The sequence below is a fragment of the Babylonia areolata genome, chromosome 28, assembly GCF_041734735.1.
Source record: "Babylonia areolata isolate BAREFJ2019XMU chromosome 28, ASM4173473v1, whole genome shotgun sequence".
In the NCBI taxonomy this organism is placed as follows: domain Eukaryota; kingdom Metazoa; phylum Mollusca; class Gastropoda; order Neogastropoda; family Buccinidae; genus Babylonia; species Babylonia areolata.
In genome coordinates this window covers 24,954,780-24,972,732 of record NC_134903.1, presented here as the reverse complement: position 1 = coordinate 24,972,732, position 17,953 = coordinate 24,954,780, and the positions used below count along the sequence as shown (strand labels likewise).

The window sequence follows — 17,953 nt, the reverse complement described above, 5'->3', positions numbered from 1 at the left end:
ATGTAGTTCTGTAAGGGAGATAATGACACTTCTGTAAGGGAGATAATGACACAGTTCTGTAAGGGAGATAATGACAGTTCTGTAAGGGAGATAATGACTTAGTTCTGTAAGGGAGATAATGACTTAGTTCTGTAAGGGAGATAATGACTTAGCTCTGTAAGGGAGATAATAACATAGTTCTGTAAGGGAGATAATGACTTAGTTCTGTAAGGAAGATAATGACTTAGCTCTGTAAGGAAGATAATGACTTAGCTCTGTAAGGGAGATAATGACTTAGCTCTGTAAGGGAGATAATGACTTAGTTCTGTAAGGGAGATAATGACTTAGCTCTGTAAGCTCCTTGAAGGGCACAGGGCCATGGTCCTTTGGAGACAAGTTAACTCCTGATGAACCAGTGTTACAGTACTGTGACACAAATTAACCCTTAAGAAACCAGTGTTACAAAAGCGTGACAGAAATCGACCTTCAAGAAAACACTGTTACGGTAGTGTGACAGAAATTAACCCTTGAAGGACCAGTGTTACAGATGTGTACCTGAAATTAACCCCTAAAGAACCAGTGTTACAGTAGAGTGATAGAAATTAAGCCTTAAAGAACCAGTGTTACAGAAGTGTGACACACATTAACGGTTGAAGAATCAGTGTTACAGTGATGTGACAGAATTCAACTCTTTAAAAGAAGCAGTGTTACTGAAGTGTGATAGAAGTTAACCCTTGAAGAGCCAGTGTCAGAAACGTGTTACAGAAATTGACTGTTGAAGAACCAGTGTCAAAGACGTGTGACAGAAGTTAACATTTGAAGGACCAGTGTCAAAGACGTGTGACAGAAGTTAACAGTTGAAGAACCAGTGTCAAAGACGTGTGACAGAAGTTAACAGTTGAAGAACCAGAAGACTGACAGTATGATGCACAGCAGTGTGAACTGCCCCTGCCTGCTGTGTGTATAGGGATACGACACACTGGTGGGAGAGCGCGGAGCACAGTTGTCAGGGGGACAGAAACAGCGGGTGGCCATTGCTCGCGCTCTGGTGCGCAATCCCAGAATCCTCCTCCTGGACGAGGCGACATCGGCTCTGGACTCGGAGAGTGAGAGGGTCGTTCAGAATGCATTGGACAAGGTGTGTTGTGTGTGAGGTGTGGGAAAGACGGTCGTTCAGAATGCGTTGGACAAGGTGTGTTGTGTGTGAGGTGTGGGAAAGAGGGTCGTTCAGAATGCGTTGGACAAGGTGTGTTGTGTGTGAGGTGTGGGAAAGAGGGTCGTTCAGAATGCGTTGGACAAGGTGTGTTGTGTGTGAGGTGTGGGAAAGAGGGTCGTTCAGAATGCGTTGGACAAGGTGTGTTGTGTGTGAGGTGTGGGAAAGAGGGTCGTATAGATTACAAACATACACACTTGATGGATACATGTGTACATAATATTGGTGACTGGTTTAAAAGGTGTGTGAAAGTGTGTTGTATAGAACACAGTAATCATACATTGATAGATAGATGTGTAAAATTACACAATGTGTCCATGCACACTTGCCTACAATCATGTCAAATTGAAGCTAGGCAGAAATATAGAACTGCAACTGCTGTACAAACCTGTTGTCATGAACAGGTGTCAGTTTCTTTTCCTGTCATAAACATGTCAATCTCTCCTCCTGTCATAAACATGTCCATCTCTCCTTCCGTCATAAACATGTCCACCTCTCCTTCTGTCATAAACATGTCCATCTCTCCTTCTGTCATAAACATGTCCATCTCTTCTCCTGTCATAAACATGTCAATCTCTCCTCCTGTCATAAACATGTCCATCTCTCCTTTGTCATAAACACACATCAGTCAGTCTCTCCTCCCATCAGCAATACGTGTTAATCAGAAACATGTCAGTCTTTCCTCCCATCAACAGCACGTGTTAATCAGAAGCGTGTGTCAACCTTACCTCCCTGTTCTAGGCGCGTGAAGGCCGCACGACGGTGGTGGTGGCTCACCGACTGTCGACGATCCAGAATGCGGACGTGATCAACGTGCTGCAGGAAGGGGAGCTAATGGAGAGGGGAACGCACTCTGAGCTGATGGAGCAAGGGGGCCTGTATCACCAGCTGGTCAAACTGCAGCACATCGCCGGCAAGGAGACCAAAGATGGAGACACCGCCATGGATTCTGGTCTGTGTTGTTGTTTTACATTACTTCTCCTCTAAGGGGCTTTTATAGATATTGTTAATGTGTGTGTATTTTGTGTGTTCAATCCTGACAGCAGATTGTTCAGTGCCTGTTTAACTCATTCGATACAGCCCAATGTTTTCCTTCATTATACTCTTTGTACTGGCCGTTTGCTTATGCTACAAGAAAAATATTTAAAAAGGAATGCAATTACATACAGCAGTGAAATTTTGTGATGATATTAAGAATAGTATGGACTAGCATTTCACAAAGTTTCAAAGCACTCAATTATTGACTGATTTATCATATTTTGAAAAAAATCTGTGTTTTTCACAACTGACATAAAGAGGGTCAGTTTTTCTCATACAACAGAGATTTTACAAATGTGGTCTTTTGTTACCATAGACACTTCCTAATTACAGCAATTGAATGGGCAAATGTGTATGCACAGTGGATATCCACTATAGAATCAGTTTGCATTCAAGCTACAGAATTTGCCGAAGTTGATGGAGATGCTATCTTGTCGAGTGAGCGAGTGAGAAGGGTGACTGTATGCTCGCATGTATTGTAGTCAAACAAAGGCATTTTCAGCCACAATAAAAGCACAGTTCGCTTTTGGGTGACTATAGAACAGAACTGTGCCGCTTAGCTTCGCACAGAACCGTTAACCTATGAACTACGAGTTTTTAAAGTTGAGCTTTTCTCCTTCTTCATAAAACACTTTAACTCTTTCTATACTAAGGTACGCTATAGCATACCACAGTAACGAAGTGTTGTGCACTTGAGGTACGCTATAGTGTACCTTAGTATAGAAAGAGTTACATTGTGGTACGCTATAGCGTACCTTAGTATAGAAAGAGTTAAATTGTTTTATGAAGAAGGAGAAAGGCTCAAGGTTGTTTATCACCCCATCTGTTGGGTGTCTTCGTGTCTTGAGGGGTTGACATTTCACCAGATAATGAACAGTTTAAAAAATGACTATGGTTTTGTATGGGTCAATATTTTACCAAATAATGAACAGTTAGACTATGATTATGTTATTTTTTGTTGGTATATGTCAACATTTCACCAGATAATGGACAGTTAGACTATGATTATGTTTTTGTTTGTTGGTATATGTCAACATTTCACCAGATAATGGACAGTTAGAATATGATTATGTTATTGTTTGTTGGTATGGGTCAACATTTCACCAGATAATGGACAGTTAGAATATGATGATGTTTTTCTTTGTTTATTTGCTTTCTGAGAGGCAGACAAGTGTCAGAGCTTGACGAAATCCACTCTGACAGGTACACAGTTATAATTACACACATGCACTCCAGGCCTGACAAGCACACTGAGTCGTGCTGCTGTCAAGCATTGGCCCAGCAGACGTGGTGTATCACGGCATATATGGATTTGTCCATCGCAGTGATGCCTCTTTGAGAAAACGAAACTGAATTGAGCATTTGTTCAATGTTTGCTGAGATTCTTTGGGGTTTTTTAATGTGATGCTGAAGTGAGCACGTATGTGTCTAATGGTGAACTGTGCAGACTTAGAGAGACGACCAGAATGACCTGCCCTGCGTATGATGACGGTGATGGCCAAAAGAATCAGTTTATACCTGTTATCTTTTCCAGTGATGGCCAAAATAATCAGTTTATACCTGTTATCTTTTCCAGTGATGGGCAAATAATCAGTTTATACTAGTTATCTTTTCTAGTGATGGCCAAATAATCAGTTTTAACTAGTTGTCTTTTCAAGTAATAGCTAGATAATCAGTTTATACCAGTTATCTTTTCTAGTGATGGCCAAATAATCGGTTTATACCAGCTACTTTTCTAGTGGTGGCCAAATAATCAGTTTATACCAGTTGTCTTTTCTAGTGATAGCCAAATAATCGCTTTATACCTGTTATCTTTTCCAGTTACAGATAAAATAATCAGTTTCTACCTGTTCTCTTCCAGAGACAGCCAAAATAATTGCTTTATACCTGTTATCTTTTCCAGTGATGGGCAAATAATCAGTTGATAGTAGTTATCTTTTCTAGTGATAGCCAAATAATCAGTTTATACCAGTTATCTTTTCCAATGATGGCCAAATAATCGGTTTTTGCCAGTTGTCTTTTCAAGTGATGGCTAGATAATCAGTTTATACCAGTTACTTTTCTAGTGGTGTCCAAATAATCAGTTTATACCAGTTGTATTTTCTAGTAATAGCCAAATAATCGCTTTATACCAGTTATCTTTTCCAGTTACAGATAAAATAATCAGTTTCTACCTGTTCTCTTCCAGAGACAGCCAAAATAATTGCTTTTTACCTGTTATCTTTTCCAGTGATGGGCAAATAATTGATAGTAGTTATCTTTTCTAGTGATAGCCAAATAATCAGTTTATACCAGTTATCTTTTCCAATGATGGCCAAATAATCGGTTTTTGCCAGTTGTCTTTTCTAGTGATGGCCAAATAATCAGTTTTAACTAGTTGTCTTTTCAAGTAATAGCTAGATAATCAGTTTATACCAGTTATCTTTTCTAATGATCGCCAAATAATCAGTTTATACCTGTTATCTTTTCTAGCAATGGCCAGATAATCAGTTTATACCTGTTATCTTTTCTAGCAATGGCCAAAATAATCAGTTTATACCAGTTATCTCTTCCACTAACTGACAAAATAATCAAATTATACCAGTTTGTGTTTTCCAGCGAGGGAGAAAATAGTCAGTTTTATACCTGTTATCTTTTTCCAGTTACCGCCATGTTGGACAAAATAATCCATTCTGACACTGAGGATTCCAATGTGGAGGCTGCCAATGGGGAAGTAACTCCGTCACTCATGCGCCAACGATCACGGACGCCCAGCAAGTCGGCCCCTCTGTCACGACAAAATTCCCGTAAGATGTCACGCACACGAACAGTGTCCACTGCTTCTGCACAGGGAAAAGACCATGAAACCACGGAAACAGAGGTGTGTGAATGATGTGATTGTATGTCTGTGTACAGCAGAAACAGAGGTATGTGAATGATGTGATTGTATGTCTGTGTACTGCAGAAACAGAGGTATGTGAATAATGTGATTGTATGTCTGTGTACATCACAAACAGAGGTATGTGAATGATGTGATTGTATGTCTGTGTACAGCAGAAACAGGGGTATGTGAATGATGTGATTGTATGTCTGTGTACTGCAGAAACAGAGGTATGTGTGTATGATGTGATTGTATGTCTGTGTACAACAAAAACAGAGGTATGTTAATAATGTGATTGTATGTCTGTGTACATCACAGAGGTATGTGAATGATGTGATTGTATGTCTGTGTACAACAAAAACAGAGGTATGTTAATGATGTGATTGTATGTCTGTGTACAACAAAAACAGAGGTGTGTGAATGATGTGATTGTATGTCTATGTACAACAAAAACAGAGGTATGTGAATGATGTGATTGTATGTCTGTGTACATCACAAACAGAGGTATGTGAATGATGTGATTGTATATCTGTGTACAGCAGAAACAGGGGTATGTGAATGATGTGATTGTATGTCTGTGTACAGCAGAAACAGAGGTATGTGAATGATGTGATTGTATGTCTGTGTACATCACAAACAGAGGTATGTGAATGATGTGATTGTATATCTGTGTACTGCAGAAACAGAGGTATGTGTGTATGATGTGATTGTATGTCTGTGTACAACAAAAACAGAGGTATGTGAATGATGTGATTGTATGTCTGTGTACTGCAGAAACAGAGGTATGTGTGTATGATGTGATTGTATGTCTGTGTACAACAAAAACAGAGGTATGTGAATAATGTGATTGTATGTCTGTGTACATCACAGAGGTATGTGAATGATGTGATTGTATTTGTCTGTGTACAACAAAAACAGAGGTATGTTAATGATGTGATTGTATGTCTGTGTACAACAAAAACAGAGGTATGCGAATGATGTGATTGTATGTCTGTGTACAACAAAAACAGAGGTATGTGAATGATGTGATTGGATGTCTGTGTACAACAAAAACAGAGGTATGTGAATGATGTGCATTCATATTATTGTACAACAGAAACAGAGGTGTGTGAATGATAAGTCGTATAAGGACTGGGGGTTCTTGATCACCCTCATCTTGGCCCCAAGAATTGCCCTCAGCCCCATATATGTGCTCATAGAAACATACATACATACATACAAACATCCATCCATCCATCCAGACCTGTGTTTGTGCAGACTTGTGTTTGTGCAGGACTCATATTATGAAACACATGATATCATCAATCATCATTTATCATCAGCATCAACATGACATCAGTCGACAACCAATGAACGGTGTGTTTACAGGAAGCCCCAAAAGAACAACCCAGCTTCTGTCAGATCATGAGCTACAACCGCAAGGAGTGGCCCTTCATTGTGTTTGGCTGTTTCAACTCCATGCTGATTGGGGCTACAATGCCTGCCTTTGCCGTCCTGTTCGGCAAGATTATCGCCGTTAGTGGCCGTCCTCCTCTCTAGCTGTTTTGTAGTGGGGATGTGCGTGTGTGTGTGTGTGTGTGTGTGTGTGTGTGTGTGTGCTTACTTGTATCTATTAATCTCAAGGCCTGGCTAAGCACGTTGGGTTACGCTGCTGGTCAGGCATCTGCTTGGCAGATGTGGTGTAGCGTATATGGATTTGTCCGAACGCAGTGACGCCTCCTTGAGCTACTGAAACTGAAACTGAAACTATTAATGTTTCTCTTTGTTTCTCTCTGTTGCTGTTTGTTAGTGTTTGTGTCCATTTGCAAGGTGTGTGCATGTGCTTGTATGCGTTTGTGTCTTTTTTTCTTTTTCTTTTGCAAGGTGCGTTAATGTGTATTTATGCGTTTGTGTCTGTTTTGTATTTTTCGTGTGTTTGTGCATGTATTCGTTTGTGTGCACGTGCATGTATACGTTTGTGTCTCTTTTTTTCTTTTTCTTTTTTTTGTCTTTTCTTTTGCAAGGTGCGTTAATGTGCAAGTACGCATTTGTGTCCTTTTTTTGGCCTTTTTTTCGTGTGTATGTGCATGTACATGTATGCATTTGTGTCTTTTGTGCTATTATATGTGTGTATGTGCATGTATGCGATTGTATCTTTTTTTTTCTTTTGCAAGGTATATGTATGTGCATGCATGAGTTTGTGTCTTTTTTGTCATTTTTCTATGTGCATGTACTGGTTTGTGTCTTGTTTGTCTTTTTCTCTTCCTTTCCCACCATCTGCACAGTTTCAGTGTCGTTACTCCTGCACTGCACATAATGATGCTTTTTTGTGGAGACGTACAGAGCGAGTGTCCCCTCCATAGTGGAGACATACAGAGTGTCCCCTCCACAGTGGAGACATACAGAGTGAGTGTCCCCTCCATAGTGGAGACATACAGAGTGAGTGTCCCCTCCATAGTGGAGACATACAGAGTGAGTGTCCCCTCCATAGTGGAGACATACAGTGTCCCCTCCATAGTGGAGACATACAGAGTGAGTGTCCCCTCCATAGTGGAGACATACAGAGTGAGTGTCCCCTCCATAGTGGAGACATACAGAGTGTCCCCTCCATAGTGGAGACATACAGAGTGTCCCCTCCATAGTGGAGACATACAGAGTGTCCCCTCCATAGTGGAGACATACAGAGTGAGTGTCCCCTCCATTGTGGAGACATACAGAGTGAGTGTCCCCTCCATAGTGGAGACATACAGAGTGAGTGTCCCCTCCATAGTGGAGACATACAGAGTGAGTGTCCCCTCCATAGTGGAGACATACAGTGTCCCCTCCATAGTGGAGACATACAGAGTGAGTGTCCCCTCCATAGTGGAGACATACAGAGTGAGTGTCCCCTCCATAGTGGAGACATACAGAGTGTCCCCTCCATAGTGGAGACATAAAGAGTGAGTGTCCCCTCCATAGTGGAGACATACAGAGTAAGTGTCCCCTCCATAGTGGAGACATACAGAGTGTTCCCTCCATAGTGGAGACATACAGAGTGAGTGTCCCCTCCATAGTGGAGACATACAGAGTGAGTGTCCCCTCCATAGTGGAGACATACAGAGTGTCCCCTCCATAGTGGAGACATACAGAGTGTCCCCTCCATAGTGGAGACATACAGAGTGAGTGTCCCCTCCATAGTGGAGACATACAGAGTGTCCCCTTCATAGTGGAGACATACAGAGTGTCCCCTCCATAGTGGAGACATACAGAGTGAGTGTCCCCTCCATAGTGGAGACATACAGAGTGTCCCCTCCATAGTGGAGACATACAGAGTGTCCCCTCCATAGTGGAGACATACAGAGTGAGTGTCCCCTCCATAGTGGAGACATACAGAGTGTCCCCTCCATAGTGGAGACATACAGAGTGAGTGTCCCCTCCATAGTGGAGACATACAGAGTGAGTGTCCCCTCCATAGTGGAGACATACAGAGTGAGTGTCCCCTTCATAGTGGAGACATACAGAGTGTCCCCTCCATAGTGGAGACATACAGAGTGAGTGTCCCCTTCATAGTGGAGACATACAGAGTGAGTGTCCCCTCCATAGTGGAGACATACAGAGTGTCCCCTCCATAGTGGAGACATACAGAGTGAGTGTCCCCTCCATAGTGGAGACATACAGAGTGAGTGTCCCCTCCATAGTGGAGACATACAGAGTGTCCCCTTCATAGTGGAGACATACAGAGTGAGTGTCCCCTCCATAGTGGAGACATACAGAGTGTCCCCTCCATAGTGGAGACATACAGAGTGTCCCCTCCATAGTGGAGACATACAGAGTGTCCCCTCCATAGTGGAGACAGAGTGTCCCCTCCATTGTGGAGACATACAGAGTGAGTGTCCCCTCCATAGTGGAGACATACAGAGTGTCCCCTTCATAGTGGAGACATACAGAGTGAGTGTCCCCTCCATTGTGGAGACATACAGAGTGTCCCCTCCATAGTGGAGACATACAGAGTGTCCCCTTCATAGTGGAGACATACAGAGTGAGTGTCCCCTCCATTGTGGAGACATACAGAGTGTCCCCTCCATAGTGGAGACATACAGAGTGTCCCCTCCATAGTGGAGACATACAGAGTGAGTGTCCCCTCCATAGTGGAGACATACAGAGTGAGTGTCCCCTCCATAGTGGAGACATACAGAGTGAGTGTCCCCTCCATAGTGGAGACATACAGAGTGAGTGTCCCCTCCATAGTGGAGACATACAGAGTGAGTGTCCCCTCCATAGTGGAGACATACAGAGCGAGTGTCCCCGCCATAGTGGAGACATAAAGAGTGAGTGTCCCCTCCATAGTGGAGACATACAGAGTGTCCCCTCCATAGTGGAGACCAACACCATGTCCCTCCAACGTCAGTCCCCTGTAAACCTGTTGACACGAAGACCTTGACAGCAACTTACCTTAACCGCCAGTCAATTTAGAGTGCAAAATTCCCTTGTGGTATAAACACAGAAAAGACAGTGGCTAAGAATAGCTGGGGAATCCCCCTGCGAAGTATAGAAAACATGGCCTATCCTACCACTGAACATTAAGAGCAGTAGGTTCATGGATAACAGACCAATGAACGGTCATCTTTCAGTGACATGGGTCCTCTACCACGCCTGTGCATAAATGTGAGCTTGGCGGTGAAAGGGTTAAACACAGGAACGGAGGTGAAACTGAAACTGAGGTCACCATGAGAGCTGGGCATGAAAAGCCATGGAGTCTAAAAAAAAAAAAAAAAAATTAAAAAAAAAATTCTGTGTTTAATGTTGGGGATTAGGATGTTGTTGTCATCCATTCCAGTTTGGGACTACATGACAGGGCTGCACTGTACGCTTTCATAATATAAATTATATATATAACATATCCCGTTGTTAACCAAGCACACAACACCTGCAGTGTTGATTAGGAAATCGAAGCAACACTCAACAAAGATGCTTCTGTAAAGTGGATGATCTCTGTGTTGTCTGAGTCTTCCCGTTTTAGCCATTAGAACACTGAAATCTGGTTAGGAGCTGGTTAGAGGTCTGGTTAGGAGCTGGTCAGAGGTCTCGTTAGGAGCTGGTTGTGGGCCTCAGTGCCCCACCTGTGATGGGGTTAAAATATACTTCTTCCCAGTTATCTGTTCTTGAACCACTTTGCTGTGGTAACCAGTGTGCGTGTGTTTTGTCACTGCGTGTGAATGTGCACAGTGTGTGTGTGTGCGTGCGCACGCGAGCATGTGCGTGTGTTTGTGTGTGGTGTGTGTGTGTGTGTGTTTGAACTGTGTACGAGTTCTGTATAGAAAAGGGAACAAGCTCTTTTAGACCGGCAAGCGTATGTGAAAGGCTCTTCTTCTGCTTTTTCTCCTTCATGCTGTTACTGTTAATGTACTTGTTGTTGTGTTGTTGCTGTTACTGTTAATGTACTTGTTGTTGTGTTGTTGCTGTTACTGTTAATGTACTTGTTGTTGTGTTGTTGCTGTTACTATTAATGTACTTGTTGTTGTGTTGTTGCTGTTACTATTAATGTACTTGTTGTTGTGTTGTTGCTGTTACTATTAATGTACTTGTTGTTGTGTTGTTGCTGTTGTTGATTTATCGCTGTTATAGTTGCTGTTGATGTGTTGCTGTGTGCAGGTGTTGAGTGTGGCGTGTTGCTGCGTGCAGGTGTAACACCTGTTGCTGTGTGCAGGTGTTGAGTGTGGCGTGTTGCTGCGTGCAGGTGTAACACCTGTTGCTGTGTGCAGGTGTTGAGTGTGGCGTGTTGCTGTGTGCAGGTGTTGAGTGTGACGTGTTGCTGTGTGCAGGTGTAACACCTGTTGCTGTGTGCAGGTGTTGAGTGTGGCGTGTTGCTGCGTGCAGGTGTAACACATGTTGCTGTGTGCAGGTGTTGAGTGTGGCGTGTTGCTGCATGCAGGTGTAACACCTGTTGCTGTGTGCAGGTGTTGAGTGTGACGTGTTGCTGCGTGCAGGTGTAACACCTGTTGCTGTGTGCAGGTGTTGAGTGTGATGTGTTGCTGTGTGCAGGTGTAACACCTTTTGCTGGTGCTGCAGGTGTTGAGTGTGATGTGTTGCTGCGTGCAGGTGTAACACCTGTTGCTGTGTGCAGGTGTTGAGTGTGACGTGTTGCTGCGTGCAGGTGTAACACCTTTTGCTGTGTGCAGGTGTAACACCTGTTGCTGTGTGCAGGTGTTCGGTGAGACTGGAGATAAGCTGCTGGATGGCGGCATTTTCTGGAGCTTGATGTTCCTGGCTCTCGGCGCGTTGAACTTCATCACACACACCTTCATGGTCAGTTCATACAGCAGGCTTCCTCTTTCGCTTCGTCAGGTCTCCGCACTCAGCTCTTTTAAGTCTGGCCTTAAAACCCACCTCTTCCCACGATAGCCTCCCTCCCACTGACTCGTCCTTGTCTTCAGTTTCTTCATGCATGTGTGTGAATGACTGGTGTGAAAGCGCCTTGATTTGTCTCTGCACAAGATTGAGTGCTATATAAGTACTATCATTATTATTATTATCATCATTATCACAGCACTGCGTCACCACGGGACTGTGCAGACAACACAGTTGGAGTCTTTAGTTTTAGTCACTGTGGCACAAAGTGTTGCTGATATTTTGGATTCAAACAAAAATGATATCAGGCTGGTTTATGGAGATGTGTTTGTTGGATTGTGGAAACAGTGTTTAGGCATTTAGGCATAAGCCTCTGTCATATGTGTGTGTGTGTGTGTGTGTGTGTGCTTGGGCATACCCTCATGTTTGTTGGCACTGAGTCTGCAGTGTTTTCTGTTTCATCCAGTCAAAGTATGGCAGATGATCACTGCTTTTTCCTTCCTGATTTCTGCTTCAGTGTGTGCTGTTTAACTCTGTGTCACACAAAGTGCATCTCTCCTCCCTTCAGTGTGTGCTGTTTAACTCTGTGTCACACAAAGTGCATCTCTCCTCCCTTCAGTGTGTGCTGTTTAACTCTGTGTCACACAAAGTGCATCTCTCCTTCCTTCAGTGTGTGCTGTTTAACTCTGTGTCACACAAAGTGCATCGCTCCTTCCTTCAGTGTGTGCTGTTTAACTCTGTGTCACACAAAGTGCATCCCTCCTTCCTTCAGTGTGTGTTGTTTACCTCTGTGTCACACAAAGTGCATCCCTCCTTCCTTCAGTGTGTGTTGTTTAACTCTGTGTCACACAAAGTGCATCTCTCCTTCCTTTAGTGTGTGTTGTTTAACTCTGTGTCACACAAAGTGCATCCCTCCTTCCTTCAGTGTGTGCTGTTTAACTCTGTGTCACACAAAGTGCATCGCTCCTCCCTTCAGTGTGTGCTGTTTAACTCTGTGTCACACAAAGTGCATCACTCCCTTCAGTGTGTGCTGTTTAACTCTGTGTCACACAAAGTGCATCACTCCTTCCTTCAGTGTGTGTTGTTTAACTCTGTGTCACACAAAGTGCATCTCTCCCTTCAGTGTGTGCTGTTTAACTCTGTGTCACACAAAGTGCATCTCTCCTTCCTTCAGTGTGTGCTGTTTAACTCTGTGTCACACAAAGTGCATCGCTCCCTTCAGTGTGTGCTGTTTAACTCTGTGTCACACAAAGTGCATCCCTCCTTCCTTCAGTGTGTGCTGTTTAACTCTGTGTCACACAAACTGCATCGCTCCCTTCAGTGTGTGCTGTTTAACTCTGTGTCACACAAAGTGCATCTCTCCTCCCTTCAGTGTGTGCTGTTTAACTCTGTGTCACACAAAGTGCACCCCTCCCTTCAGTGTGTGCTGTTTAACTCTGTGTCACACAAAGTGCATCACTCCCTTCAGTGTTAAGTGGCTGGGGCGTCCAGGGATGCAACTGTCACAAACTGGCCATATTTTGTTACGCTCGACCTCAGTTTGTTTCAATGTTACGCCAACGTCAAAATTGTTCCAACGAGTTTATTTTTGACTACATAGCGTGGTCACATGCTTTCCTGTCACAACATTAGTGATCACCCAGACATTGTAGACTTATTGATCGTGAGGCCAAGGCGGTCACTACTTTCCTTCGTCTCACATGATGTTGCTCAGCTGATCGTGTGTGTGTTTACATTGGACCAATCAGCTTAACCCTTTGAGCCCTGACCACCGCTTTACCGGTGGTAGAGAAAAATGACATAACGCCTAGCCACCGGTTGAGCGGTGCGTAAACACTTGTGTCGTGTTTTGCTATTGGTTGACTTATATTGAAGAGCCAATCAGAAAAACCGTAATATTCTGACGTCAGTGAACGTAGTACCTACATGGCCGCGCCTTTTCACTGTGTTTTGTGCATGTACTTTGGATAAAAAAGATCGATTTCAATATAAGTCAACCAATAGCAAAACATGACACAAGTGTTTACGCACCGCTCAACCGGTGGCTAGGCATTTTGTCATTTTTCTCTACCACCGGTAAAACGGTGGTCAGGGCACTCTTTTTATATCTGCTGTGACACATTAAATACCAATTATTTGCAAATTTTGGCTCAGGAGCTCAGGCAGAAGGGTTAAAATTGCTCAGGAACTCAGGGCTCAAAGGATTAATCGTTTGCACAAACAAGAGAGAGTGGCCAGATCAAGTTGCGTCTTGGTCAAACAGCGTCTGTGCCCATTTGCTGGTGATGCTCAGAGTACAAGTGTTCCTTCCAGATTCAGAATGTTCCTACCAGATTTCCTGATTGTTCCTTCCAGATTCAGAATGTTCCTACCAGATTTCCTGATTGTTCCTTCCAAATTTCCTGATTGTTCCCACCAAATTTCCTGATTGTTCCTTCCAAATTTCCTGATTGTTCCTTCCAGATTTCCTGATTGTTCCTACCAAATTTCCTGATTGTTCCCACCAAATTTCCTGATTGTTCCTACCAAATTTCCTGACTGTTCCTACCAAATTTCCTGATTGTTCCCACCAAATTTCCTCAAATTTCCTGATTGTTCCCACCAAATTTCCTGAATGTTCCTACCAAATTTCCTGATTGTTCCTACCAAATTTCCTGATTGTTCCTACCAAAACCAAATTTCCTGATTGTTCCTACCAAAACCAAATTTCCTGATTGTTCCTACCAAAACCAAATTTCCTGATTGTTCCCACCAAATTTCCTCAAATTTCCTGATTGTTCCCACCAAATTTCCTGAATGTTCCTACCAAATTTCCTGATTGTTCCTACCAAATTTCCTGATTGTTCCTACCAAATTTCCTGATTGTTCCTACCAAAACCAAATTTCCTGAATGTTCCCACCAAATTTCCTGATTGTTCCCACCAAATTACCTGATTGTTCCCACCAAATTTCCTGATTGTTCCTACCAAATTTCCTGATTGTTCCCACCAAATTACCTGATTGTTCCCACCAAATTTCCTGATTGTTCCCACCAAATTACCTGATTGTTCCTACCAAATTTCCTGATTGTTCCCCCTGATTGTTCCTACCAAATTACCTGATTGTTCCCACCAAATTTCCTGATTGTTCCTACCAAATTACCTGATTGTTCCCACAAACACTCAGGGGTTGGTATCTCTGGGCATCGTTGAGGCAAACCACCTGAATAGAACAAATATGATGTCTGAAAAAGATGAAATATATGAAAAGATGTAAAATGAAAGTTCTACTACTACTACTACTATGGCTACTACAACTACTACAACTACTAGACATGATGGTAATGAATAAGATGGTGATGAAAATGGTAATGATGATGATGTTGGTGACGATGGTGGTGATAATGACAGTGATGATGCTGATGATGATGACTGACAGTGAAGGTGATGATGATGACAGTGACAATAGTGATTATGGCATTGATGATCATGGTGATGATGACAGTGAAGGTGATGATGATGACAGTGACAATAGTGATTATGGCACCGATGATCATGGTGATGATGACAACAATGGTGATGATGATGCCAGCGTCAGCGATAAGATGACGGATGAGACGATAAACCGAGGTCCCGTGTGCAGCATGCTCTTAGCGCACGTAAAAGAACCCACAGCAACAAAACGGTTGTTCCTGGCAAAATTCTGTAGAAAAATCCACTTCAATAGGAAAAACAAATAAAACTGCATGCAGGAAATAATACAAAAAACTGGTTGGCGCTGTAGTATAGTAACGCACTCTCCCCAGGTAGAGCAACCTGAATTTCACACAGAGAAATCTGTTGTGATAAAAAGAAATACAAATACAAATAATACTGATGATGATAACAACAGTGTTCATGATTCTGTTCCAGAATTACTGCTTTGGCCAGTCGGGGGAGCGTCTGACAAAACGTTTGCGGTTGATGACCTTTGAGAACTTGCTGCGTCAGGACGTGGCGTATTTCGATGACCCCCATCACGCCACTGGCGCCCTCACCACTCGTCTGGCCACCGACGCTTCCACTGTCAAAACGGTACCTTCCCAGCATGCACAGAGCGATGTAGTGATGTAGTTCTATCCATGGAGTATGGCCATCAACACTTCCACTGTCAAAACGGTACCTTCCCAGCATGCACAGTGCGATGTAGTGATGTAGTTCTATCTTTGGAGTATGGCCACCAACACTTCCACTGTCAAAATGGTAATTTCCCAGCATGCACTGAGAGATGTAGTGATGCAGTTCTGTGATGCAGTTCTATCTGTGGAGTATGGCCACTGATGCCTTCACTGTCAAAACAATAAGTGGGTCAACAAGCAGACAGAGAGATGGATCTGTTCGGGATGGATGGGTTTGATTTTGTCATGTTGTTGGCAGAATCTGTATCCTGTGTTGGTCAGCAGGCAGAGAGAGATTTCTTTTTTCTGATTGGGATTGGTGTGGCTGGTTTGAAATGTGTTGATGGCGGAAGAAACGTGGAGATGGTGGAAGAAATGTGTTGATGGTGGAAGAAATGTGTAGATGGTGGAAGAAATGTGTGGATGGTGGAAGAAATGTGTTGATGGTGGAAGACTCTGTATCTTACCTGGTTTGAAATGTGTTGATGGTGGAAGAAACGTGTAGATGGTGGAAGAAATGTGTTGATGGTGGAAGAAATGTGTAGATGATGGAAGAAATGTGTATATGATGGAAGAAATGTGTTGATTGTGGAAGAAATGTGTAGATGATGGAAGAAATGTGTTGATTGTGGAAGAAATGTGTAGATGATGGAAGAAATGTGTTGATGGTGGAAGAAATGTGTAGATGATGGAAGAAATGTGTAGATGGTGGAAGAAATGTGTAGATGATGGAAGAAATGTGTAGATGGTGGAAGAAATGTGTAGATGGTGGAAGAAATGTGTTGATGGTGTGCTGATGGTGGAAGACTCTGTATCTTACCTGGTTTGAAATGTGTTGATGGTGGAAGAAATGTGTTGATGGTGGAAGAAATGTGTAGATGGTGGAAGAAATGTGGTGATGGTGGAAGAAATGTGGTGATGGTGGAAGAAATGTGTAGATGGTGGAAGAAATGTGGTGATGGTAGAAGAAATGTGTTGATGGTGGAAGAAAAGTGTAGATAGTGGAAGAAATGTGTTGATAGTGGAAGAAATGTGTTGATGGTGGAAGACTCTGTACCTTACCTGAACAGAACAGGACAAGACAGAGCATGCCTTCAGTTCCAACTGCACCACAAAAGTATGTAAAGTTTATGCATGTATATGTGTATTTTTTCAATGTGCAAAAATGTGAACACCATAAGTGCATCACCAATTCAGCCAGTGACAGCGTTCATTCCTGGATCACAATCAGCCCTGATTTTAGCCATGGTGCAATAGGCGAGTGGTTAAAGCATTGGACTTTAAATCTGAGGGTCCCAGGTTCGAATCTCGGTAACGGCACCTGGTGGGTAAAAGGTGGAGATTTTTCCCATCTCCCAGGCCAACATGTGCAGACCTGCTTGTGCCTGAACCCTGTTCGTGTGTATATGCAAGCAGAAGATCAAATACGCGCGTTAAAGATCTTGTAATTCATGTCAGTGTTCGGTGGGTTATGGAAACGAGTAATATACCCAGCATGCACACCCCTGAAAACGGAGTATGGCTGCCTACATGGCGGGGTAAAAATAACATGGGAGCTGCAGCCCACAAATGAAGAAGAAGCCATGACTAAGAATAAATGGAAGGCAGTGGGATGGGGGGGGGGGGGGGGGGGGGTGGAAGAAGAAAATTGCAATTTTTTTTTTTTTTCTGGAATACCGTTTTATGTGTGCAGGCAACAGGAATTCGAATCGCCCTGGCACTTCAGGCGGTCACTGGCATGGTGGCTGGCGTTGTCATCGCCTTTGTCTATGGCTGGAAGTTGGCCCTGGTTGTCATGGGAACGCTGCCACTTATTGGACTTTCGTGTGAGTTATTTTTGTTTTTTTCTTCTTCTGTGTAGTGTTCTGTTTGTGTCACTTTTCGCTGAGTCTGTTTACTTTGGTTTTGTCTTTCTTTTCGTTGTAGTGTGTGCTCTGTGTAGTGATGCGTGTTGTGTGTAGTGATGCGTGTTGTGTGTAGTGATGTGTGTTCTGTGTAGTGATGCGTGTTGTGTGTAGTGATGTGTGTTGTGTGTAGTGATGTGTGTTCTGTGTAGTGATGTGTGCTCTGTGTAATGTGTAGTAATGTGTGCTCTGTGCAGTGATGTGTGTTGTGCGTAGTGATATGTGTTGTGTGTTCTCTGTGGTAATGTGTGTTCTGTGTAGTGATGTGTGTTGTGTGTTCTGTATAGTAATGTGTGTTCTGTGTAGTGATGTGTGTTGTGTGTTCTGTGTAGTAACATGTGTTGTGTGTTCTGTGTAGCGATGTGTGTCATGTGTTCTGTGTAGTGATGTGTGTTGTGTGTTCTCTGTAGTTATGTGTGTAGTGTGTTCTGTGTAGTGATGTGAGTTGTGTGTTCTGAACAGTGACATGTGTTGTATGTTCTGTGTAGTAACGTGTGTTGTGTGTTCTGTGTAGTGAT

At 43.1% G+C, this 17,953-nt stretch overlaps 1 protein-coding gene across 1 annotated transcript in view; it reads left to right on the top strand.

Annotated features, from left to right (window-relative positions):
- The window catches only part of LOC143301949 (ATP-dependent translocase ABCB1-like), a 75,132-nt gene that overhangs the window by 35,697 nt on the left and 21,482 nt on the right, over positions 1–17,953 (top strand). Inside the window, exons 14-20 of the mRNA XM_076616419.1 lie at positions 947–1,117; positions 1,934–2,144; positions 4,873–5,090; positions 6,459–6,605; positions 11,253–11,354; positions 15,287–15,448; positions 17,225–17,357. Of these exons, the coding sequence (XP_076472534.1) occupies positions 947–1,117; positions 1,934–2,144; positions 4,873–5,090; positions 6,459–6,605; positions 11,253–11,354; positions 15,287–15,448; positions 17,225–17,357 (1,144 nt within the window). The remainder of the gene's footprint in view (positions 1–946; positions 1,118–1,933; positions 2,145–4,872; positions 5,091–6,458; positions 6,606–11,252; positions 11,355–15,286; positions 15,449–17,224; positions 17,358–17,953) is intronic.